At 44.5% G+C, this 25,443-nt stretch overlaps 1 protein-coding gene across 1 annotated transcript in view; it reads right to left on the bottom strand.

Annotated features, from left to right (window-relative positions):
* The window catches only part of LOC141133537 (dynein axonemal heavy chain 2-like), a 345,338-nt gene that overhangs the window by 263,894 nt on the left and 56,001 nt on the right, over positions 1-25,443 (bottom strand). Inside the window, exons 6-9 of the mRNA XM_073622980.1 lie at positions 23,697-23,807; positions 21,905-22,143; positions 15,365-15,556; positions 3,762-3,919 (exon numbers count right to left, since the gene is read on the bottom strand). Coding sequence (XP_073479081.1) covers positions 3,762-3,919; positions 15,365-15,556; positions 21,905-22,143; positions 23,697-23,807 — 700 coding nt within the window. The remainder of the gene's footprint in view (positions 1-3,761; positions 3,920-15,364; positions 15,557-21,904; positions 22,144-23,696; positions 23,808-25,443) is intronic.

Raw genomic sequence — 25,443 nt, 5'->3', positions numbered from 1 at the left:
TGATTTCCAATGTAAGAAGCATCCCCCCCCCCCCCCCCCTTACTGACACCAAATTAAGGGGCATTTTTTTCCCCCACTTACACTAATTTAAGTGGGCAATCTTCCTAATGCTGACACCAATGTTAGAGGGAATTCTTCTTCCAACTGACACCGATGTAAGAGGCATTCTTCTTCTGACTACCAATGTAAGGGACATTCCTCCTCCAACTTAACATCAGTGTAAAGGGTAATTCTGCCTCCCATTGTCCATGAAAGGGAGCATACGTTCCTTCCACTGATCACCAATGTAAGAAGGCATTCTTCCTGTTGCCCTGTTGAGAGATGGAATCCTGATGGCATCCTGCCAAAGTCCAGGGGGGAAAACTTAATCTTTGAAAAGTGCCCTTTATCAGTAATTTTTTGTTGTGTAAATTAAACAAGTATTTGATATCTCTTACCAGCTAACCTAATGCTAACCTAAAGGTGCCCCCCCATGAAATGAAAAAATCTGAAGTACCCTCTGAAGCACACAGGGCTGCCATCAGGGGATTACATCTAAATCCAGTGGCATCACTATGGGGGGGGGTCGGGGGCGGACCACACCTGGGTGACACCAGGAAGCAGTTGTAGTGGGTGCCGTCCCCCCATGTTTTCCCCTGCTCCATTTGCCAGCTCCGCAGTGGCACTGTGACAGGGAGAGGAGAGCTACACAGTGTCTGTATCTCCCCCGCTCGCCCTCCTCCCCTTTCACCTGTCAGCTGAACAGGAGAAGAGAGAGAGCGGCTCTAAACGAGATCCCCGCGATACCGCTCAGCTTTCTGCCCGCTCTGATTCCCCCTCCCAATTGGCCAAAGCAGAGGGACATCAGAAGACATTGGGGGGGAGGGGATCATGGGAAATGTAGTCCCGGAAGATTGGCGGCCCCAGTGTGTCCACAGACAGCAGGCTACAGTCACCCAGAATGCATGCAGTCTGAGGGGGGAGACAACCTGGAACCCGGCAAAAAGCAGAGTGCTACAGGAGAAGAGAAAAAGAGAGGACTTCGCAGGGGGAACCCACAGAGAGAGCCACGCTGTACCCCTGTACCCGCACCACCAGAGAGAGAGCCACGCTGTACCCACACCACCAGAGAGAGAGCCACGCTGTAACCGCACCCCAGAAAGAGAGCCACGCTGTAACCGCACCACCAGAGAGAGAGCCACGCTGTACCCGCACCACCAGAGAGACAGCCACGCTGTACCCGCACCACCAGAGAGGGAGCCACGCTGTACCCGCACCACCAGAGAGGGAGCCACGCTGTACCTGCATCACCAGAGGGAGCCACACTGTACCTGCATCACCAGAGAGGGAGCCACTCTGTACCCACACCAACAAAGGGGGAGAAAGACAGAGCCGCTGGCAGGGTACAGACATGCTACACTACTGACTAGAGTCAGCCTGGGCAACCCAGAGTGAGTAAACGTCCAGCCAGAGGGATAACTGTTGAGCTTTCGCTGGGTCTGGTAAGAGGGTCAGTTGGCCATTATCCATTACTGTTCCTAAGAACTGAGCCATTAGGAAGTGCCTACTAATCTCTAGGCCTTATTGACCAAAACAACGTCCCTCTCTGTCCTCCTCCCGCAGCGTCCCTCTCTGTCCTCCTCCTGTGGCCGTCCCTCTCTGTTCTCCTCCTGCAGCTGTCCCTCTCTGTTCTCCTCCTGCGGCCATCCCTCTCTGTTCTCCTCCCACGGCGTCCCTTTCTGTCCTCTTCTCCTGGCGTCCCTCTCTGTCCTCCTCCCATGGCGTCCCTCTCTGTCCTCCTCCCACGGTGTCCCTCTCTGTCCTCCTCCCACGGCATCCCTCTCTGTCCTCCTCACACAGCGTCCCTCGCTGTCCTCCTCCCACGGCTTTCCTCTCTGTCCTCTTTCCATGGCATCCCCCTCTGTCCTCTTCCCACGGCGTCCCCCTCTGTCTTCTTCCTATGGCATCCCCCCTCTCCTCCCCCCTCCACTTCCCACGATGTCCCTCTGTCCTCTTCCCACAGCATCTCCCTCTGTTCTCTTCCCGCGGTGTCCCTCTGTTCTCTTCCCGCGGTGTTCCTCTGTCCTCTTCCCAAGGCGTCCCCCTCTGTCCTCTTCCCACAGCGTCCCTCTCTGTCCTCTTCCAACAGCGTCCCTCTCTGTCCTCTTCCCAGGGCGTCCCCCTCTGTCCTCTTCCCACGGCGTCCCCCTCTGTCCTCTTCCCAAGGTGTCCCTCTCTGTCCTCTTCACACAGCGTCCCTCTCTGTCCTCTTCCCACAGCCTCCCTCTCTGTCCTCTTCCAGCGGTGTCCCTCTGTCCTCTTCCCATGGCGTCCCCCTCTATCCTCTTCCTACGGTGTCCCCCTCTGTCCGATTCCCACGGTGTCCCCCTCTGTCCGATTCCCATGGTGTCCACCTCTGTCCTCTTCCCACGGTGTCCCCCTCTGCCCCCTTCCCAAGGTGTCCCCTCTATCCTCTTCCCACGGTGTCCCCCTCTGTCCTCTTCCCACGGTGTCCCCCTCTGTCCTCTTCCCACGGTGTCCCCCTCTGTCCTCCATCTGCGGCGTCCCTCTCTGTCCCCTTCCCACAGCGTATCTCTGCCCTCCTCCCCTTCTATCCTCCTCCTGTGGCATCCCCCTCTGTCCTCTTCCCATGGCGTCCCCCTCTGTCCTCTTCCCACGGCATCCCTCTCTGTCCTCTTCACACAGCGTCCCTCTCTGTCCTCTTCCCACGGCCTCCCTCTCTGTCCTCTTCCAGCGGCGTCCCTCTGCCCTCTTCCCACGGCGTCCCTCTGCCCTCTTCCCACGGCGTCCCTTTATCCTCTTCCCACGGTGTCCCCCTCTGTCCTCTTCCCACAGTGTCCCCCTCTGTCCTCTTCCCACGGTGTCCCCCTCTGTCCTCTTCCCACGGTGTCCCCCTCTGTCCTCTTCCCACGGTGTCCCCCTCTGTCCTCTTCCCACAGTGTCCCCCTCTGTCCTCCATCTGCGACGTCCCTCTCAGTCCTCCTCCCGCGACGTCCCTCTCTGTCCTCTTCCCACAGCGTATCTCTGTCCTCCTCCCGCTCTGTCCTCCTCCTGTGGCATCCCTCTCTGGCCTCCCTTTGTTCTCCTCCCACTCTGTCCTCTTCCCATGGCATCTCTCTGTCCTTCTCCCATGGCATCCCTCTGTCTTCCTCCCATGAAGATGACAGGGCAGGTCTTAAAAAGGAAGGGGTGTGGCCTTAACAGGAAGGGATGGGTCATATTTAAATTAGGGGGTGCACATGTTTAGTCAGGCCTAGGGCAGCACAAAACCTATATACACCACTGATGCTTATCCTATATTTTTAGTATGAACATGCATGCTGATTTTTCTACTTGAAACTAAGATGGAAACACAAACGCCATATAATTTCCCTGGATGCAGACAGATTGCATCCTAGGATGATCTTCTGCCCCTAAGTGCATGTAACCTCTCAATGTACATAAGGGTATACATAGGGGTATACGCTTATAACAGTGAATAGCCATGGCTCCTGGCACTAGCAGCCTATCATTGATTTGTACAGGCTTTCTGGCCATGGCTATCTACATACACCTGCGCTTATGGCAGTAGATCTTCTCAGTATACATGCCTCACCAAGCCAGTTTAGCTGTGTGAATGAGGCCTAAGACTTTAAACTCTGAGATTTTGAAAGTGTTTAGCTGATTTAAACTATAACTTCAACTGGATTTAAATTCTAGTTTTGAGTTGAACAGTAGAGTGTATATTTACCCCATGGCTGTTCCTTCTTTGTTGTACGCACCTTTGATGGACCTGCATTGCTCTCATGTACTGCTCCTTCCAAGCCGTGCAGCACAGGATACAGTCGTTCAACACCTGGCGACTAGAGGCGATGTACCCATCGAAGATGTGATCAAGGGAAATCTCTCGGCTGCAGAGTCGGATCAGTTCATTGCTGATCTGAAAAGACAAAGTATATGTTTTGTGTGTCTTCTTGGCACATCTCAGCTGTTTCCAAGCAAAGTACAGAGTGTGCATAGAATATCAGCTAAGGGCAACCATTTTAAGGATCGAAAACATGGTTCCTTACTTATCGCAAAGAAGCCCTTGAATGGAAGAGATGAATGTGGAAGTCCTGAAGTGACATAGTGTTCCAGGAGAACAAAGAAAGGCAGCTAAAGTTACAGACTAAGCCAACATTATGTGCCTGCAAGGATCAAGTTTAATAGGATATTCAAGTAAACCATAGAAATATGTATAGAATAAATTTGATACATTTTTCTTATTTGTGAAATATTGTCCTTTTAACATGTATGCTTTTAATTTATAGTATATGTACAGTGCATCCGGAAAGTATTCACAGCGCTTCACCTTTTCCACTATTTGTTATGTTACAGCCTTATTACAAAATGGATTAAATTTATTATTTTCCTCAAAATTCTACAAACAATACCCTATAATGACAATATGAAAGAAGTTTGTTTAAAATCTTTGCAACCTTATTAAAAATAAAAGACGAAAAAAATCACATGTACATAAGTATTCACAGCCCTTGCCATGACACTCAAAATTTAGCTCAGGTGCATCCTTTTTCCACTGATTATCCTTGAGGTGTTTCCACAACTTGATTGGAGTCCACCTGTGGTGAATTCAGTTGATTGATATCAAAGCACAAACCAAGCAATGAAGTTCAAGGAATTGTCTGTAGACCTCCAAGACAGGATTGTACTGATGCACATATCTGGGGAAGGGTACAGAAAAAATTCTGCAGCATTGAAGGTCCCAATAAGCACAGTGGCCTCCATCATCTGTAAATGGAAGAAGTTTGGAACCACCAGGACTCTTCCTAGAGTAAAAAGGCCAAACTGAGCGATCGGGGAGAAAGGCCTTAGTCAGGGAGGTGAGCAAGAACCTGATGGTCACTCTGACAGAGCTACAACATTTCTCTGTGGAAAGAGGAGAACCTTCCAGAGAAGAACAACCATCTCTGCAGCACTCCACCAATCAGGCCTGTATGGTAGAGTGGCCAGACAGAAGCCAATCCTCAGTAACAGGCACATGACCGCACGCCTGGTTTTTGCCAAAAGGCAGCCGAAGGACTCTCAGATCATGAGAAACAAAATTCTCTGGTCTGATGAAACAAAGATTGAACTCTTTGGCCTGAATGGCAAGTGTCATGTCTGGAGGAAACCAGGCACCGCTCATCACCTGGCCAATACCATTCCTACAGTGAAGCATGGTGGTGGCAGCATCATGCTGTGGGGATGTTCTTCAGTGGCAAAAACTGTGAGACTAGTCAGGATCAAGGGAAAGATACATCCTTAATGAAAACCTGCTCCAGAGCACTCTGGACCTCAGACTAGGGCAAAGGTTTATCTTTCAAAAAGACCACGACCCTAAACACACAGCCAAGATAACAAAGGCATGGCTACAGGACAACTCTATGAATGTCCTTGAGAGGCCCAGCCAGAGCCCAGACTTGAACCCGACTGAACATCTCTGGAGAGATCTGAAAATGGCTGTGCACCGACACTCCCAATCCAACCAGAGGGAGCCTGAGAGGTCCTGCAAAGATGAATGGGAGAAACTGCCCAAAAATAGGTGAGCCAAGCTTGTAGCATCATACTCAAAAAGACTCGAGGCTGTAATTGGTGCCAAAGGTGCTTCAACATTTACAAGTAGTATTGAGCAAAGGCTGGGAATACTAATTTTTTTTCTTTCTTTATTATTAATAAATTTGCAAAACTAATTTCAAACAAACGTTTTTTCACGCCATTATGGGGTATTATTTGTAGAATTTTGAGGATAAAATAATGAATTTAGTCCATTTTGGAATAAGGCTGTAACATAACAAAATGTGGAAAAAGTGAAGCGCTGTACTTTCCGGATGCACTGTATATTTTGGAACTACTATACAGGGCATTTTATAATTAATTTTAATAAAGAAGCCAGCTTTTCACTTCAATCTGCCGCCATATTTTTAAAATGGAACTCCAAGAGTTTGGTCCAGAGAAGTCACGTTCCCATCAGAGTCCCCTCTTAATTCATGCTATATTTTTTCCCCCACAAACGTGGAGTTACCTTTTAAGTAGGAGACTATCAAACTAAAGTTCAGCTCATGCTATCATTACATGCATTAGCCCCATACAGTTAGCAGTATACAAGATATTTCGCTATGGTAAGCCTTTCCAGAACTGACAGCCCAGCGATCAGTCATATTAATATGTGCACCCGCGTTAAAAATTAATTGGCCAACTTTTGGAAAGATGAAAATAAATACTAATTCATTAACAGAGTCGCTCAGGCTTCTAAACAGGCTCTTGTCCCAGGCAACTGATTAGACTTCATGGCTGCAATCTGTATCTTGACAATAAAAAGAGGCAACAGAATATGAGATCTATGGCTGCAAAAACAGCGAGACAAACACCAGAATCGAAGCGATTAGTCATTCATTTGAAGCCTCTCTGGCCTTAGGCGGCTGGCTAGATGTTTTAACTGTATATTGGCATTTCATAATGTCTGTGCCGTTGAATGAGGTGACACAAAAACGAACCAGGGGCCATGGAAACCGCTCATCAAAAAAATTGAAATTTATTAGCTGAGAAGGGGCACTCATCCCTCTGATTCCCCCCTCCCCGTATCCAGGCCCTAGGCACATGACTAGTGCTCTTTGCTGTAATCTGAATCTTGACATTTCGCAATTTATATGCATTTTGGTAAAATTGCATCAGCCTGGTATCCATGCAGGAAAATACATTTCTTCCTCTGAACTTAGTCCTTTAAGCCATTGGCACTCAACTTAGTTTCGGGACTTATGCCAACTTGTTCTGTATCTTATGTCAAGTTTATCATTGTGGAGTCTGAAGAAAAATTAGATCACTCATGGTGCAGCGCTCAACAAAGATAAGAAGTGAGTTGATGAAGAAGAATCACAAGGGGGAGCTCTACTTGTTTCCCTGTGCTGAGTCTGTAGCCCCAATGCGGTTGCTGCAGCACCATGTGGATCAGTGCGGCGTACTTTTGGAAAATAGTCAGAGACATTCTTTCTACGTTTCTTGTGAGTAGGGCAGTCCATATAAATGCGCATGGAGACGTGCAGGCACAAGGTCTGTAGGTTTGAACCGAGCCTAATGCTGGAGATTAACGCTGGAGATTAAGCTGCTTATCTTTTGCTTTCCCCGGGTCCTTTTCCCCCCTCATCAACATACTAAATAATTTTTTAAATAAACCCTTTCTTTCTTTAAACCCAATGACCTCATCATTGGATCTCTCTTCTCTAGGGCAGAAGGCAGATCATGGCTGGTGGGAGGGGCTAGCAGGGTGCTGTACATACATCCTGCCTGAGAGCACGGTGCAGCATAGTGGGGAAGGCAATAAACACAGAGTCCAAGTTAGACAACGGCAATATTTTGTAGAAAGGTTAAAACACAAGTCAACTAGGGCCTGCGGGTAGGCACGACCATCCGGAGCCACTTACGAACTGTAACAGTGGTCTGTAGACTATAAAGATGCTGACAGTGTCTGCAATAAGCAGCAAAATGTGGCCTGGCTGGTCCACATCCAAAAAGGAAGCTTCCTGGTGAGGTGGACGTAGTCTATGCTCCTCCGGAAACCCTTCCCTATCTCTAAGCACTGTCCCTGCCAGACGGGAAACCTGTCCCTATACTAGCCGCTCCCATAAAGTGCACTCAATCCGGGAGCCAGAGTCGTAAATAGACTCTGCCTGACCCAAGATAGCCACTGAAGTCACGTGTGGTGCCAGCAACCAATCAGACAGCTGTCTTCTTATGACCAAGTTCTTCCCAACCTCCTTCCCCTTCTGTATTGCAGCTTCGGTCAAGCCCCACCTGCAGTGGGGAGTGCAGACTGCACCTGCCTTCATGCCTCAGTACTCCTCTCAAGAGCTTTCAATCCTGATGCAATCAGTGAGCATGCTCTAGAATAGGGATGAGCTTGATGTTCAGGCCGAAGAGCGAACATTATGGGGCAAATTAGAGCATCGCGGAACACCCCATAATGCACTGCGAGATCACAGTGCATTGCTGTATGATGATTGGTCAAAGCATGCACCTGACCTGCATGCTTTGGCCAATCAGAGCGCCCTCTGCTAAGAGAGCCATAACTGGCCAAAGACAGGGTGCCTTTGGCAAATCATGGCTCAGGGTGACTAAGTCCACGTCCCACACTATATAAGGCTGCTTACAAGGCGGCCGTATGTAGTGTTGTTGGTGTGGACATAGAGATACTACTACACTTCTGGTAGTGTACACAGTATAAAATACAGTGCAGCTGTTGTACAATTTCATAATACAGTGCAGGCGGTGTACACAGTATCTAATAGAGTGTGTGCAGTTTCTACTACACTTCTGGTGGTGTACACAGTACACAGTACAGTGCAACCGTAGTACAGTTGCTAATACAGTGCAGGCGGTGTACACAGTATCTAATACAGTGTAGTGTGGTGTTGCAAAACAAAATATACATCATGTCTGGAAGACCACCAAGGCGAGGCAGATGCTCACAGGCCACTAAAAGAGGGCAAGCAGCCTCTGTGTCTACAGTCAACAGTGCTGGTCTTGGACATGGTGCATCCTCTGCAGGTGGCCATGGAGCACACTTGTCCTTTTTTTCTGCTGCTGGCTGTGTTATTGAGCCAGAACATGCAGAAGAGTTGGTGGAGTGGATAACAAAACCGTCCTCATCCTCTGTCACCCAGGCTCAGAGTAGATTGCCTTCCAATGCAGCTGCCAAAGCGACCTATTCCACCGGCTCCTTGTCCACAGTCACTCCTTCCATAGCCCCACCATCATGCACAGAGGAGTCCCCAGAATTATTCAACCACAGTGTTGGATACATGCTGATGGAGGATGCGCAGCGATTTATTTGAAGGCTCTGATGTTGGTTCCCAGGTTGAGGAAGGGAGTAAGGTGAGCCTATAGAGAGGGGGTACCCAAGAAGGACAAGAAACTGGCAGCCATGTTCCCCCAGCTGCAGCATACTGCCAAGTTTGCTCCAGTGACGAGGAGGGAGGGGATTATGAGGTCACTGACTGTACTTGGGTACCTGAGAGGAGGAGGAGGAGGCACAACTCCAATGAAGCAGGATGTCCTCTAGGGGGCAGCTTAAGAGCAGCCACCCTATTGCATCACACCGCAGAGCTTCACAGGTGCAGGGCGCTGCTGACTCCCTGCTGACTTTCAAAAGTTCCTAGGTGTGGGCCTTTTTCGACACTTGTGCAGCAGATCGCACCGTTGCTGTTTGCAACCTATGTCTGAAGCGGATCAAGCGTAGCCAGAACAGCACCAGCTTGGGCACCACATGCTTGACCAGACATATGACAACCTGCCATGCAGTCCGTTGGCAACAGCACTTGAAAGACCCAGATCAAAGAAAAAGGCGGACTTCTCCTTGCTCCTTATCTGGGATCTCCAACCCTACTATACTTCCATTGCTCTCAAAAACCTGCACTGATAGGAAAAAAGGTATAGCAATAGGTTTCCCAAGTACTTGCAGCCAATCTGCTAGCAGTACACCACCATCTGATTTTAGCAGACAAATTTCCCTACCCCAGTTGCTGAACCGTAAAAAGAAATTGGTCCCAACCATCCACATGCTCAGCGTCTAAATGCTAGCTTGGCCAAATTGCTAGCACTGCAACTGCTGCCTTTTCAGCTGGTAGACTGTGCCCCCTTTTGTGAATTTGTGGAATGTGGTGTACCTCAGTGGCAGGTTCCAAAATGCTATTTCTTTTCACAGAAGGCCATTCCAGCTCTCTACCGGCATGTGGAAGGCAATGTTTTGGCCTCGTTGGACAGGGCGGTCAGCTGTAAGGTGCATATTACCGCTGACTCATGGTCCAGCAGGCATGGGCAGGGATGTTACCTTTCCTTCACAGCGCTCTGGGTAACTCTGCTGGCAGCTGGGAAGGATGCAGGACAGGGTTTAGTGTTGTTGGAGCTTGTTCCACCACCATGCCTCCAAAATTCTAGTGGTGATTCTACCACAGCTCTTTCCTCCACCCCCTCCTCTTCTTATTCCTCTATGGCCTCTTCTGCAGATTTGTCCTCTGAACCAGCGGTGCTCTGTAAGGGGTTACGCAAGCAGTCAGGCTAAAACATGCCATGCGGTGCTTGAGTTGGTCTGCCTAGGGGACAGGAGCCACACTGGGGCAGAGATTCTGTCAGCTCTGCTGGGGCAGGCTCAGAGGTGGTTGACGCCACACCAGATTCAGCCAGGAATGGTTGTATGCGACAATGGCACCAACCTTCTCTCTTGAGTAGGTACCCAGGCTTACAGGATCTCCTGAGGCAGGCCAGAAAAGTCTGTGGTCATTTCCGCCGGTCATACAATGACAGTGCTAGGCTGGCTGACTTTCAAAGGGAATGCAACTTGCCCACCAACCGCCTCCTTTGTGACATGCCCACCAGGTGGAACTCAACGCTGGCAATGCTGCAGCGGCTGTACACAGCAGAGGGCCATCAATGAGTACCTGTGTGAGTATGGCTCCAGGACAGGGTCAGGGGAGCTTGGCTTCTTTTCACCACGCCAGTGACTACTGATCAAGGATGCATGCACTGTCCTGTCACCATTTGAGGAGGCCACAAGGATGGGGAGCAGCGACAATGCATGCATCAGTGACACTGTCCCTCTAGTCTTCCTGTTGGAGCACACGCTTTGTGGAATCACCTCTCAAGGCCCCCTTGATCCAGATAGCATTCCTGCAAATCCGCCAAACACACAGGAAGAAGAGGAGGGGGAGGAGGATTGTGTCAGCATGGATGTAGAGGATAACACTCAGCAGCAGTCTTCAAGGGATTGTTTTCAGTCCCTAGAAACCCAAGGAGTTGTACGTGGCTGGGAGGAGGTAGCTACAGATTATGTGATCCTTAGTGACCCAGAGGACTCAGAATCGAATGTCTCTGCAAACTTATGCTGTATGGCCTCCCTCTGATTCATAGTATCAAGGAGAGAGATCATTACTGGCTGGCAACCCTTCTTGATCCACTATACAAGGGTAAGGTTGCAGAACTCAACCTACCTTCGCAGAGGGAGCAGAGGATGAAACATCTTCAGGAGGCCTTAAAGAAAGGTTTGTGCAACGCATTTCCAAGCCCTGAGAGGTTACAATTTCCTGGTGCTGGACAACGTGTTGCTGAAGCTTCATTCAGTCAGAGGAAGAGCGGTGGAGAAGGTGGCCGGCTGACCGATGCCTTTAAACAATTTTTCAGTCCTCAGCGCCAAGGTCTGATCGGTTCAAGCAACCATCGCCAGCGTCTGCATTACATGGTGCAGGAATATCTAGGGGCAAGAGCAGACTTGGAGACCTTTCCAACAGAGCATCCACTGGGTTACTGGGTCTTGAGGATGGACCAATGGCCAGAACTAGCTCAATATGCAATTGAGCTACTGGCCTGTCCTGCATCCAGCGTGCTTTCTGAATGCACATTCTGTGCTACTGGAGGATCTGTAAGGGATCAAAGAGTGCGCCTGTCCACAGACTCCATTGATAGGATCACATTCATAAAAAAGAATCAGTCTTGGATCAGCAGCTATCAAGCACCTGATGCTGATGTAACTGATTGAATTTGCTATGGATGTGGGATCCCTTGAAGACTGCCTATGCTGACTACCAACAAGAATAACTGTGAGGGCTCACAGTGTTGTGGCACCACCACCACCAAAGGCCCAATTTTTCTGCCCCCGTTTAACAGGGGCATGTAATTACAATCCTTGATATAATATTTCACAGCAGGGCCCTTTCCTGCACCCACCAAGAGTAACTGTGAGGACTTACAGTGTCCTGGTACCACCACCACTACCACCAAAGGCCCAATTTTTCTGCCTCGGTTTCACAGGGGCATGTAATTACAATTCTTGATATAATATTTCACAGCAGGGCCCGTTCCTGCTCCCACCAAGAGTACCTGTGAGGGCTTACAGTGTTCTGGTACCAATTATTATATATACTGCTGTTCATAGTATATAGTGCCTGGGGCCCTGGGGGACCCCCCACGCCATTTTTTTTTAACATTTGGGTGCTGAGTTCCCCTTAATAACCATACCAGACCCAAAGGGCCTGGTAATGGACAGGGGGGGGGGACCCATGCTGTTTTTTGTTTCAATTATTTTCATCTATATTGCCGGGACCCGACAATACTTTACAGCCGCGAGTAGTTTTAAATGACATTTTTTCTTTAGAAATGTCATTTTGCTGTGGTATTGTTCTAAACACGGGGAAAATGCGCTACTTTACAGGCATAATAAGGACACCCCCCAGGCATGATATTTTAAAGGAATATTTCATTTTTATTGTTTCACTTTAAGCATTATTAAAAACACTGCTCCCGGAAAAACGTCAGTTTTTGAAACTTTTTTTTGCATTGATACATGTCCCCTGGGGCAGGACCCGGGTCCCCACTTTTTATGGTAACAACTTGCATATAAGCCTTTAAAATCAGCACTTTTAATTTTTCACGTTCGTGTCCCATAGACTTCAATGGTGTTCGCGTGTTCGAACAAACTTTTTGCCTGTTCGCATGTTCTGCTGCAAACCGAACCGGTGGGGGGGGGTGGGCTCATCCCTACTCTAGAATTATACATGTATCAAAATGTATTTTTGGGTGGGTGTTAGTCTGGAGGAGTAGGTGTTCCTAAGCAGTCTCTTGAAGTCTGCTAGGAAACCAACACTTCCAGAAGTGTGGATCTCCAGGGTGCTTGCAGCTGCCACTGGCCCCTGCCTTCAATCCCACATACTTTCAGGAGAGAGTGGTGACGCAAGGTTAGTGGGAGAAAGCAGTGGTATCTGCTGGGGACCTTGGGGACACTCCTGAAAGTGTCAATTTCCCAGAGAATTTGTGATTGGATTGGTGTTCAGCACTGATGATGAAGGAAAGGGTAAGTAAAGTAGCTTGTTACCCACTTTACTAATAGCGCAAATGTGCAGGTCCGATGTAATTTCTGGGGACATCTTTAGTAAAATTTACCTTGGCGTCATTGTCCAGGAGCCCCACCTGCTTTACAGAGGGCATGGAAATCCTTGCCCCAAAAATACAAGAATCCAGTATAGGAACCTTGGGGCTGGACTGTTGAATGATAGGTGGGGCTTTGACATTGAAGCTTTAAGTCAGGCTGAACTTCAGGTATACTTTATTACCCTTAAGAGGGGCCATTCAGAGGTTTATCAAATATACATAATGTGAACGTGTGGACACCTGACCATCTCACCCATATGAGCTTACTGGATATCCCTTTCAAAAACCACAGTCATTAAAATGAAGTTGCCCTCCCCCCCCTTTGCAACTAAAACAGCCTCCAACCCTCTCGGAGTCAAGAGATTTCCTGTTACTTCCTCTCCTGTATATACCACAAAGTGTGAGGAAATCTCTCCAAAGTGGAGTTATTCCACTCTAAAGCTGGCCATATGGATCAAAATGTGTCAGATTCAGAAGGCACCAGACAAATTTTGATCCGTCTATGGCTGTTCCTCCTCAACGCTTGTTAATCTAACAATCAGCTTCATTCATGGGAATGTTGGAACATTTTGGTTCGATCAGCAACTGCAGCAGATTGGCTGCAGCACTGATCAGTGTATACTGACAGCGGAGGAGTCCCCGCTGTCAGAAAACAATAGCACATTAGGGAAGATTCCTCCATCCACCTCGCTGGTGTGGATGGGGGAATAGGTTCATTTAAAAAAAAAAGACCCATCTATGCCCAACATTAGACTGTTGTCACAGAAACAGGTGACCGATTGTTGCCCTATTCCAGTTCTGATGCTAGTAGAACTGAACCAGTGGAACCCCTATTATTTGCAACATAATTGAGATCCTCACCTTTTACAACTATAATATGAATATCCTAAAGGTTCCTTCTTATAGGCCTCAATTGTAATACAATAAGAAATATATTGGTAAAAATAGTAAAAGAAAAAATAAAATACAATACAGTGCAAAGCTACCACACACCTATCCACCTGAGGAACAAATAGTTACCAATCAAAAGTATAATAAATTTAGTGAATTTAAATAAAAACAGACTTCTAAAAAAACTCCACTCTAAGTATGTGTCCAGTACAGGGTAGATATATATATATATATATATATATATATATATATATATATATATATATATATATATATATATATATATATATATAAAATGTGGCCATAAATCATACTACACCTCCAGTGCATATCTGTGGAAAATGTTCATCAACATTGAAAACAACCATGGATAAGTGATCATCAAAAGAATCTTGGTCACCCACTGGAAGTATTTACCCAGAGACACGGGCCAGGATTCCTGTTCTGGTGACAACTGGACATGTGCAAATTGTTTCATTATAAAAATGAATTTGAATTTGAAATGGAAACATATTGCAATAAATACAGCAAGGTATAAAAGTGAAATAAAATGATGATTCCTTCTTAGGCTGCTGAATAGAATAGATTACAAAAGAATAGAAACAAATAGAATAGACTAGAATAGAAAATAAAAGAATGGAATAGAATAAAACAGAATAGAAAACAATAGAATATAAAATAAAAGACTAGAAAGGGATAAAACAGAATAGAAAACATAATAAAATAGAAAATAAAAGAATTAAACAGAATAGAACAGAATAAAAAAGAATAGAATAGAACAGAAAATAAAGGAATATGATATAAAATAATATAATAGAAAGAATAGAATGAAACAGAAAATAAAGGAATAGGATAGAAAAGAATAGAATAAAACAGAATAGAATAAAAAATGGAACACAGGAGAATAGAATAGAAAAATAGATTTGATTAAGAATTGAATAAAATAGAACAAATACAGCCATCTTCCGCAAATTCAAATTTGGAATACATTCGAATTTCGGATAAATCTGAATTCCAGATAAAATTGAATTTCAAATCGATTTGAAAAAAACGAATATACAAAACTAATCCGAATATACAAAACGTATTCTGAAAAGGAATCATTCTAACGTAACAAATATGATGAACAAAATTATTACCTTAACCTACAAATCCAAAACAACCAATTGTTTCTGTTGTGCACATCTCTAGTAACAACTTAAAATTTTAGTAGATGGCGAATCTTCCCAACTGGGACACAGAAGTAAAAACCTGACAGAGGATCTGCCCCTGACCAGAGGGCCTGGTTATGTGATACTGTTACGCACATGCAGAAGATGGCATGTGTTATAAATATGAAGTCAAAAATTGAACCTAGAATTCTGTTTAGATGGAGTAAAAGCTAAATAAGTGAGAAAACACAACTTTTAGAAGTAAGCCTGCTTGTTTATGGTAATGTAGGACTACTGTATATTTACTGTATATTATTCTCAGATATGCTCATTTGTGGTTCAATGGAAATGTGGTCTGATGTAGACGATGGTGTCACTGATTTTCTATTTACCTTGCGAAATAGTGAGGTAAGGCGCTCTCGGTTATTGTAGTAAGGCGAGTTGACCCAAATGATACGGACGAGGCTGAGGAGACGAGGGAATTTTTCAGGAATGTTTTTGAGTTTCAGGGACATCAGCTCTTTAAATGGTTCTTGAAGTATGGATAAAAAGCTGAGGTTAGACTGAGCCTGGACAGACCCGTCCTACAAAAGAGAGAAAACACATTGGGATCATTTAGTGAGGCAAAGAGGAAATATGATCATTTAACGTGAACTTGATATGGCCTATCAATGCTCTAGGACAGGGGTAGGCAAAAATGGACCCCCCCAGCTGTTGCTGAAAAACAAGTCCCATGGACTGGAGAGCCAAAGTATGCCTAGCTCTGCTCTAAGGTGTCAACAGTGAAGTGCCTGCAAGTACCTGGGTTAGTCGTCAAATCGATCCTGGGCGAACCCCCAAGCATCCTAAACCCTGGGGGTACATTGAGCCTCAACTACTGGCTAATTGTAGCTTAGGCTCCACTTCCTTTAGCTAAACCCCACCCTAGAGCTGCACGATTCTGGCCAAAATGAGAATTACAAAATTACAATTTTTTTGCTTAGAATAAAAAGATCATGAGTCTCTCACTTATTCTCGCGACGTAAAATCTTTCACATTATACAAAAAAAAAAAAATGGGCTAACTTTACTGGTTAGATTTTTTTTTTTAATTCATTAAAGTAATTTTTTCCAAAAAAATTGCATTTGAAAGACCGCTGCGCAAATACAGTGTGACACAAAATATTGCAACAACCACCATTTTATTCTCTAGGGTGTCTACTAAAAAAAATACATGTTTGGGATTTCTAAGTAATTTTCTAGCAAAAAAAATTATTTTAACTTGAAACCAACAAATGTCAGAAAAAGCTTTAGTGTTTAAGTGGTTAAACTTTTTTTCACTTACACAGGAAGTCTATTCCATTGACAAATTGTTACAATGTTTATACTTAAGTTCAACTGATAAAGAATGTTTTGTTTCTTGGCAGACTGCCCGGTTTTTCTCTTCCTTTCTTTTGAGGGCTGTGGCTTCAGAAGAGCAGAGAGAATTCTTTGCATAGAAAGAATTGTGAAACCTTTTAGTCAAGATCGCGATAACGATTCTTGACGATTAAACACAATAACGATTCTTGACGATTAATTGTGCAGCTCTACCCCACCCCCATCCGAAATACATACAGTACAGTATGCAGGAGAGAAATATTTGTAAATAAGCCATCTTCTATATAAAAACTCAAGATGTATCTCCAATCCATTTTTAGCATTTTGGATATGAGCAGAAAGGGTTAGGATCTCTGTCACTTTTTTTTACATTCAAAATATTTATTAAAAAGTTTGACAATTTTACAAGTAGTAAAACAAGCATCAATACAAATGTACCGACGTCAGCGGTGCAATTATGGAAAAGAAAATGCAATGCATAAGACATTATTTCCCATATCACCAGACTCAAAGCAATAATGGTAGCAGCAGAGCATGTAGGGTTTAGTGCTCCATCACCTGATGCACCAGTGAGATGAGTGCACACCTAATGAAGACCACCCCCAGATCATGACCCTGGCCATATATAGAGGACATCTATCTTTCTTTGGGCCATACTGAGGAAAGTTTTTTAGTGTGGTGAGGAAGGCTGGAACCACTATCACCAACAGACTTCCTGGTCTGATCACAGCATTGTCACCAACTCCGGAAGTGAAGGGAGATCTCCTTGATGATCTCAAAATTACACTAAAAGCCTGGAAAAGGTAAAGAGGTTCTGGCCTTTCCTCACGAGATCCAAAGCTACAAAATCATTTTGGCTGAAGTTGAACTCACTGACATTTTAGAATTTGCTTAAGCCTGATCATGATCCAGGTTTTCTTTAACACTGTGTAAATGTTCCCCTTGGGATGGATACTAAAGAATAACAGAAGGGCTGAAATACTTAGATCTCCTGAAAATAATGCCAATTCAGGTGTTTCCAGTGATGGTCACACGGGACCAAAAAAATTCTTTCACATGACCTTTGCTGGAGGGGATGTTCTACCAATCAAAGCTTTGACACTGCCCTTTACTATAAATCCCATGATCTAAAACTTCGACCTCTGGTCATGTGATCAACACTGGAGGGAGACAAAATCAGCATTTTCTCCAGAAAAAAAACAAGTACATCATTCCCTTCTGTAAGGTTGGCCATACATGGTCGAATTTCGAAAGAATTTTCTTTTGAAAATCAGAAAATTGTCCGATGGTGCCATCATTGATTTCGAAATTCGGCCAACCAAGCCTTACATTTCACCTCATGTTGCTACAGAAAAGAATTTTCGTGGCTGGGAATCTTCTTTTCTTTTCGGGAATTTTCCTTTCTTGCACATGCGCATTTCTTTTTCAGTTACATTTCTCAGACAATTTTCCCATCGATTAGAAATTTGTTCGTTTTTCAAAAAATGTCCAACATGTCCGATTACTCAAATTTCTGCGCGAAAATCGGCTGTTGCTGCAGCCCACTAATGGTGCGAAATACGAACGAAAATTCTTAGATAAGATTTAAGAAAGAAAATTATTTCGAAATTCGACCCATGTATGGCCTGCTTTATTCTATATTTGTCCATTCCAGAAATACTGTTAAAGCTGAACTCTAGACAAATACCAAGATGAAATACATACAGTATATGAGACCTGTTTGACCTGACAATAGATTTGTATTTATGTCCATCCAGTTCTGAGTTTTACACAGCTCTCTCTCACACAACTCAGTCCTGTCTGGCAGGGCAGGAGACCTGATTTTTCTCTGCTGCACTTGTTTTACTTTAATGCATTGTCCCTCCCTCAGCTTGTGATTGGACAGTGAAAAGAGAAGTAGCAGATTGATGAGCTCACCTCCATGTCATTCTGCTCTCTCTTTCGGTTTTTACCTCTCAAAGTTTGAGCTCTGCTGTACGATGGACTACAAGAGGCTGATACTAAGCCAAATTCATGTACTTATATAGTGCTTGCATTTAAAAAATGCATTTGGTGATGTACTAAAGCCTAAGTTTGTTTAAAAAAAAAATAAGCACAAGGGACATTAAGTACTATCAGTGTGATGGGTCCCTTGTGCTGCAATCATCTGGTTTAGAAGACATCTTCTTCCTCCAAGGCTTCCCTCACCCATGGCACTGTAATCTTCCAGTGCAGCAGGGGTTAATAGAAATGAGGGAGTTTTGACAGTCCGCCCAGCTCCTCCATTCATAGAAGCTGTACTACAGCTTCTATGACTAAAACATAATCTATATGGAGGTGGTGGACCTTTTAAACATCTACCCATCCTCCATTCATAGATCATTTTTCATCCATAGAATATGCGATAGTATAGCTTCTATGAATGGAGGAGGGAGGTGAAAAGGGTGGGCATTGTCGGGCACTCTTGATGAGTGCTTGTCACAGCTCCCTCAGTTCTATTAACCCCCACTGCACCGGAAAATTATGACGGTGGTGGTGGGGGGTGTTAAAGGATGGGGATTTCTACTATACCAGATGACAGCAGCACATGGGACACACTACATTGATGGTAATGTCCCTTGTGCTGATCTTTTTTTTAAACGTCGTTTTTTATGGCAGAAATTAACCTTAAAGTGGTTGTTAAAGTGTTTGTAAGTATAATATACAGCACAGTGCTTGTGCTGTGTCATTTAGCCCCCTGTAACACCAAATACCTGGCTTATCTTGCCTGGCTATACCCCCCCCCTGTAAACTGACCACGGTACATCATGGCTGCTGAGCCCTGACACCGTGGTCAGTTTACGTGCCTCCGTCATCCGCTCTCATCTCTGTCCTCTTCTGTGCTCTCCTCCATCCTCTACCCGTTCTCCCCTCCCTGCCTGTCAGCTCTGTGTCCGTGCCTGCCCCTTTCCTGCTGCTGAAATTACTGTTCAATTTTGACAGTATCCTCTCTGTTTAATGTAATCTGCTGTGTCTGTGCATTATAAAAAAATGCAGCTATTTAGCTGTCTTCAGAGCGCCGCTCAGCACTCACGTGACCCGCTGCCTCTCTCCTCCTCTCCTCCTGACTGATGTCAGCGGGGGATCTTTGGCCCCACCCGCTGCAGATGTCAGGCCGAGAGAAGAGAGAGGCGGTGGGTCACGTGAGCACCGCTCGGCGCTCTAAAAACAGGTATATAGCTGCACTTTTTTAAAAAGACACAGACACCGAAGCAGATTACATCACAGGACATTGTAAATTTTATTTGGTGGGTTAACCACCACTTAAGGCCACTACAATTTAATCATACAATCCCCTCTGTAAATAACATTATGTGCCCCTGTGTCTGTGTTATGTAAAAAAGATGCCGATCTGTAATTTATATAAGAGCGTCTCCCGGCGCTCACATGACTCCTCGGCTCTCTCCTCCCCCCAGTTGACAGCTATAGCGGGAGGGGCTGAGAACTCCTGCTGATGTCAGCCGGGGAGGAGGGGAGGAGAGAGCGCCAAGGAGTCAAGTGAGCGCCAGTAGATGCTCTGATATAGGTACAGATCAGCATCTTTTTTATATAACACAGACACTGGGGCACATAACATTATTTTACAGAGGGGATTGTATGTTTATAGTGTAGTTATGATAGCAACAGGATTGGAGGGCTGGGGAGTGGACAGAGCTGACAGGCAGGGAGGGGAGGGGGGGAGGACAGAGCAGGGCTGCGAATGACAGAGGCACGTAAACTGCCAACGGTGTCTGGGCTCAGCAGCCATGATAAACTGTGGTCAGTTTAGAGGGGGGAGGGTATAGCCAGGCAGGATCAGCCAGGTATTTCAGGTGATGAGGGGGGCCGAATTACACAGCACAAGCACTGTGCTGTATAACATGCTTTAAGGGAACAGGATCTGTTTTTTTTTTTTTTTTTAGGATAACAAACACTTTAAAAACTACAATTTGCCAACAGGAAGGGTCTATTGATAGAAGATAATTTTAAAGTCTCTTCTGCTAAAATCTTTTTAAATTACCTGCTAGCAATCTTTCTTTTACCCTGCATGCTAATTGCAGCACATCTAAGGTACAGCGTATCGAACGGCCCATTCCTGGCATCTTACAGCAGATGCTGGGAATGAAGCCAGGTGTCAAAATAATGTAAATCCAGTGTGCATGCACATGATTTAAAAAAAAAACTTATGAGTTTCCCCACATGGGATTTTTATAGGCACAAATAGCACATGCTGTTCAAAGACATACATGTCAATCTTTATTTATGTTACAATCCAATAAAAGAATTATAAAATACCAATGGTGCGGCTGATTTTTCCATTGACATGACACATGTCAATACACATCCAAAAAATACTTAAACTATAACTAAAGATCTAGGGTAACTTTTTTTAGTTTTGGATAAAGTGGAGAGCAGGGATAGGCAACCTGGGGCCCTCCCAGAACTACATGTCCCATCATGCCTCTGGGAGTAATTGTAACTGCCAGCCTTGCAATGACTCATGAGAAATGTAGTTCCACAACAGCTGGAGGCCCTCAGGTTGCCTACCCCTGGTGGAGAGGAATTAAAATGTGGGTCGTCAATAGAAAAGTAATAGAGAGGAAATCTTCCAATGGGGACACTAGTTCTGGTGACTTGGGGGCCCCCAATATATTCCCTTAATTTCCTCTCACTTCCTGTTTTGGCTATGGGACAGAAAGTGAAGAGAAATTTCCCCAATGGGACAAAGATGGCAAAAATAAAGCTAATTGGGGTTATAACCCTCCCTTACTATACCCAAAATGGAAAAAAAAGTTTTGCCTATAGTTCTACTTTAAGTATTTTTTGGACATCTATTAGTGGTAACATAGTGTGATGTCATTGGAAAAATCAGCCGCACCATTGTTTTTTTATAATTTATTTTATTTATTGATTACAGGTACTCGAATAGTGCTGCCAATTAATGCAGCACTTTACATACTTATACATTCATATCAGTCCCTGCCCTCAAGGAGCTTACAATCTAAGGTCCCCAACTAACATTCATACATACTCATACTAGGGCCAATTTAGACAGAAGTCCATTAACCTTCCAGCTTGTCTTTGGAGTGTTGGCGGAAACCCACGCAGACACAGGTAGGAGATACAAACTCCAGGCAAGTAGTGCTGTGGTTGGGATTCAAACCAACGACCTCAGTGCTGCTAGGTAGAAGTGCTAACCACTTAGCCACTGTGCTGCTCCACTCTATTATTGGATTGTAACATAAGTAAAGATTTACATGTATGTCTTTTAACAGCATGTGCTCTTTGTGCCTATGAAATATTCATGAGTGGGGAAACTCATGAATATTTTGGTAATGTACTGTATTTAGGGATGATGGCATGATCCATAATATAACCATCCCAGGGGTCCTGTCTGGACCCATTAGACCTACTAGGAAAGATAGGACATACAGTATAATAAAGATTTGAGGCTTACATATACAGACACTCATGGGAATAAGGGCTTTAGAAAACTAAATGAGGAAGGAGACTTGGAGACCAAAAATCAGACTGTTATGCTAGATCTTAAATTCAGAGTCAGTGGTTTTCTCTCACCTGGATCTGCTTGGACAGTTTCTGGAAAGGTCCCACATAGGATGACTTTGCCATTTTCAGGATGTGCTCGATGTGTTTGACTCCGGGCTTATCCAGCTGCTTGCTGATTCCAGAGAGGTCAGTGCATCGTTCTCTCCAAAATTCAATCTCCTCTAGAGGTCCTGAGCTCTCACCCATCTCCACTGCTTCCTGGGCGCTCAGAACCTCTTTGATCTGGCGGGTCCAATGCACCATGGCAGCTAGGAGAGTGGAAACAAATTTACTTAAAGAGCTTCTCATGAGGACCACATGCAAAATAATCATATGCATTAAGCTCAATCTACCAGTAGGGTCCAGACCTTGTGCCATGTACCACTTTGTTTTGCCCACAAGGTGCTACAATAGGCCCAAAGTAGTCAGGAATGAACATCTATAAGACTCTGAATCACCACTCTCAAATTAAACATGTGCTTAGCCCATGCAGGGCAGAGCAACATGTTCACTTAAAGTGGTTGTAAACCTCAGAGATGAAATATGAACAAAGCATATCCCTCCATAGTATGTGCTTGTCTCAATTTAAAGCATTAAGTGTCATTTCTGTCTGCTGCTTCATTTCTCTGCTGTCAGCATGAGTCACTTCTGACAAGTTTTCCTGACACCAAGAGAAAAAAGGTAAGAGGGGAGGTAGCTCCAGGCTGATTGACAGCCTCAGTTCTGTTCCTGTGTGCCGGTGGAAGGGGGTGTGTCTCTTTCCTCCAATCAGCTCTCAGAGCTCTCCTCACTGATGTAACTTCAGCTCTCTGCCCCTGCTTTTCAGAGCTGAGAGATCCCATGTAAATTCTGCACTCTGAATGGCTGTAGGGGAAAGACAATGGTGGATAAACAGGTACAACTTATGTAGGAGGCCAATCACATCACTGGCTATATGTGAGGGTTTACCTTAACTACCACTAGAGATACCCACAGTGGAAAGTTTTGTTTTGTTTCAGATTTGTCCGTTGGGTTACTAATTCTGTTTTGTCATAATCGTTATGTTAGAATGATTCGTTGTTGGAATTAATTTAGTATATATTCGGATTCCTTTCGTATATTTGTTATTTTTTAAATTGATTCAAAATGAATTAAAATAAATATCCTGCATTTTTGCTTGGGAGTGTGGGAGTTAAATTCTGCTCTAGGCTCTCTAAATAGAGGCTTTGTTTCAACAGGGGGTAATGAGAAATGAAGTTGTGAGAAAAGTCCTGGACAGCCGCACTCAAAATAATTATCGCCTTTATTAGATAAAAATCAACAAAAAATACATGCTACAGCAAGAAGTACAGGAAAGCTGACGCGTTTCACACTATAGTTAGTGCTTACTCATAGCCTATGATTATGATTAAGCACTACCTATAGTGTGAAACGCGTCAGCCTTCCTGTACTTCTTGCTGTGGCATGTATTTTTTGTTGATTTTTATTTAATAAAGGCGATAATTATTTTGAGTGCGGCTGTCCAGGACTTTTCTCACAACTTCATTGTTACAAGCATTACCGGCACCTGTGGCTTCCAACCTGGAGGAGAGGTCTGTTCCTGATTAACCTTCCTAGAGCGTGATTTCTCTCTGTGCTACTTCAGGGGGTAATGAGAAACTGAAAAACGTGAAAAGCGATCTACAACTCCACTTGCTGACTGAAAATGAGAATGCATAATAATAATAATATGAAATATTACATATTTGCCTGAATAAGAAAAATGATTTTTTCAAATGTTTTTTCTGAATAATAAAAAGCCCACTATTCATTCCCTTTCATTATAAATATCAGATATACTCACTCTCTAGCCTCTGCACCAGCTCTTTGTCCTTGATGGCGGTTTCAGCTTCCACATTCATGGCCTCAATGGGGATGTAAAGGACAGTTTGGCCCTGTAACTTATACCTGGTGTCTGGAGTAGAAGAAATTATAGGTTAGGATGTTTGGGGTACTACCGATTGAGCAATTCATTTAGGGTAGAATGTATAAAGCCATCCGAAAGCGATAGTTCAGTTACAGGCAGAGTTTGGTTAGAAGAGTGAACCAATGGTTTTGCTTCCCACCTAAGAGCCTCAGTCTTCAACAGAGATATTCCCACATCTTTTCGGGTTCTGCAAAAAATAAACCTAAAACCCAACTCCACCCTGCCCTCTGGATCCCCACCTTACATTTATTTTTATACTTATCCTTTTCCGATATTCTCTTTTTTGATCATGTGAGGTGTAGGGTTCTCGTCTTCTCGTGCACTGGGTGGTCCTCAATGTCACTGACATAATGGTGTGAGTTCCATTTTCTGCATTATTATATGTGAATACAGAGTTCCATGGTGATGACCCTCCTAGGGGGTGGGCCCATGACACCCTGCACTCATTGGAAGTGGGCTTGGTGACATTAGGCGTCATTCAACCCAAAAAACTGGTGCTGGATTACAGAGCGGGTGAGTCTGCAAGGGACAGTGCCAGAGATGAGTTGAACATTGCATCAAAAGCTGTTTTCTTTTTTTTTTTTTTTTTTTTACAGCTGCTGGGGGACTAGTTAGAAAAAAACTAATGTGAATTACAAACCTGATTCCAAATCCAGTAGGAAGAGTGAGAACCCAGTAATGGCTCCAGTAATGTGTACACCTGGGGATGCTCAGAGGTCTCACCAACAGAGAGATATAAGGTTGTACATACAGTGCCATTTTGTCATGTTACAACCTAAAACGTAAATGTATTTTATTGGGATTTTATGTGATAAACCAACACAAAGTGGCACATAATTGTGAAGTGTAAGGAAAATGATAAATGGTTTTCAGAATTTTTTACAAATAAATATGTGAAATGTGTGGCATGCATTTGTTTTCAGCCCCCTTTACTCTGATACCCCTAACTAAAATCTAGTGGAACCATTTGCCTTCAGAAGTCCTGTGTGTAATTTAATCTCAGTATAAACACAGCTGTTCTGTGAAGCCCACAGAGATTTGTTAGAGAACCTTAGTGAACAAACAGCATCATGAAGACCAAGGAACACACCAGACAGGTCAGGCATAAAGTTGTTGAGAAGTTTAAAGCAGGGTTAGGTTATAAAAAAAAATCCCAAGCTTTGAACATCTGACAGAGCAATAGTTCTGGTTAAAACCATAAATAGTTACATAGCATAGATCATAGATGATCTCTCTTATCGTGATTTTCCACCAACATGTTTCCTGGAACAAAGTCCACATTTTCAAGGATACATATGCAGTTCAAACTTACAGATAATATATGGTATATAAGAGTATGAATGAATTAGCATGTAGCACCTCTTTCACCAATGATGTGTCAAAAATCACCAACTTTACATCCCTGTTTGGGGAAAAGGGGTCCTCAAGATGGATTGGTCAACCAAAGGATCAGCCTACTTGTTGCCAGTCACTAAAATACCTCTACCATGGTCATCCTGCTGGACACTGAAGATCAGCGGGAAAAGCTTGGACCAGCCATTCTCAACCAGGGTTCGGTGGAACTCTAGTGTTCCTCCAGAGATTGTTAGGGGTTCCTCCAGCTGTGGCTGAGTGACCTCTAGAC

Source organism: Aquarana catesbeiana, linkage group LG03 (assembly GCF_042186555.1).
Source record: "Aquarana catesbeiana isolate 2022-GZ linkage group LG03, ASM4218655v1, whole genome shotgun sequence".
Taxonomy (NCBI): Eukaryota; Metazoa; Chordata; class Amphibia; order Anura; family Ranidae; genus Aquarana; species Aquarana catesbeiana.
The sequence above is the reverse complement of the archived record's forward strand: the minus strand, read 5'-3'. Positions and strand labels throughout refer to the sequence as shown.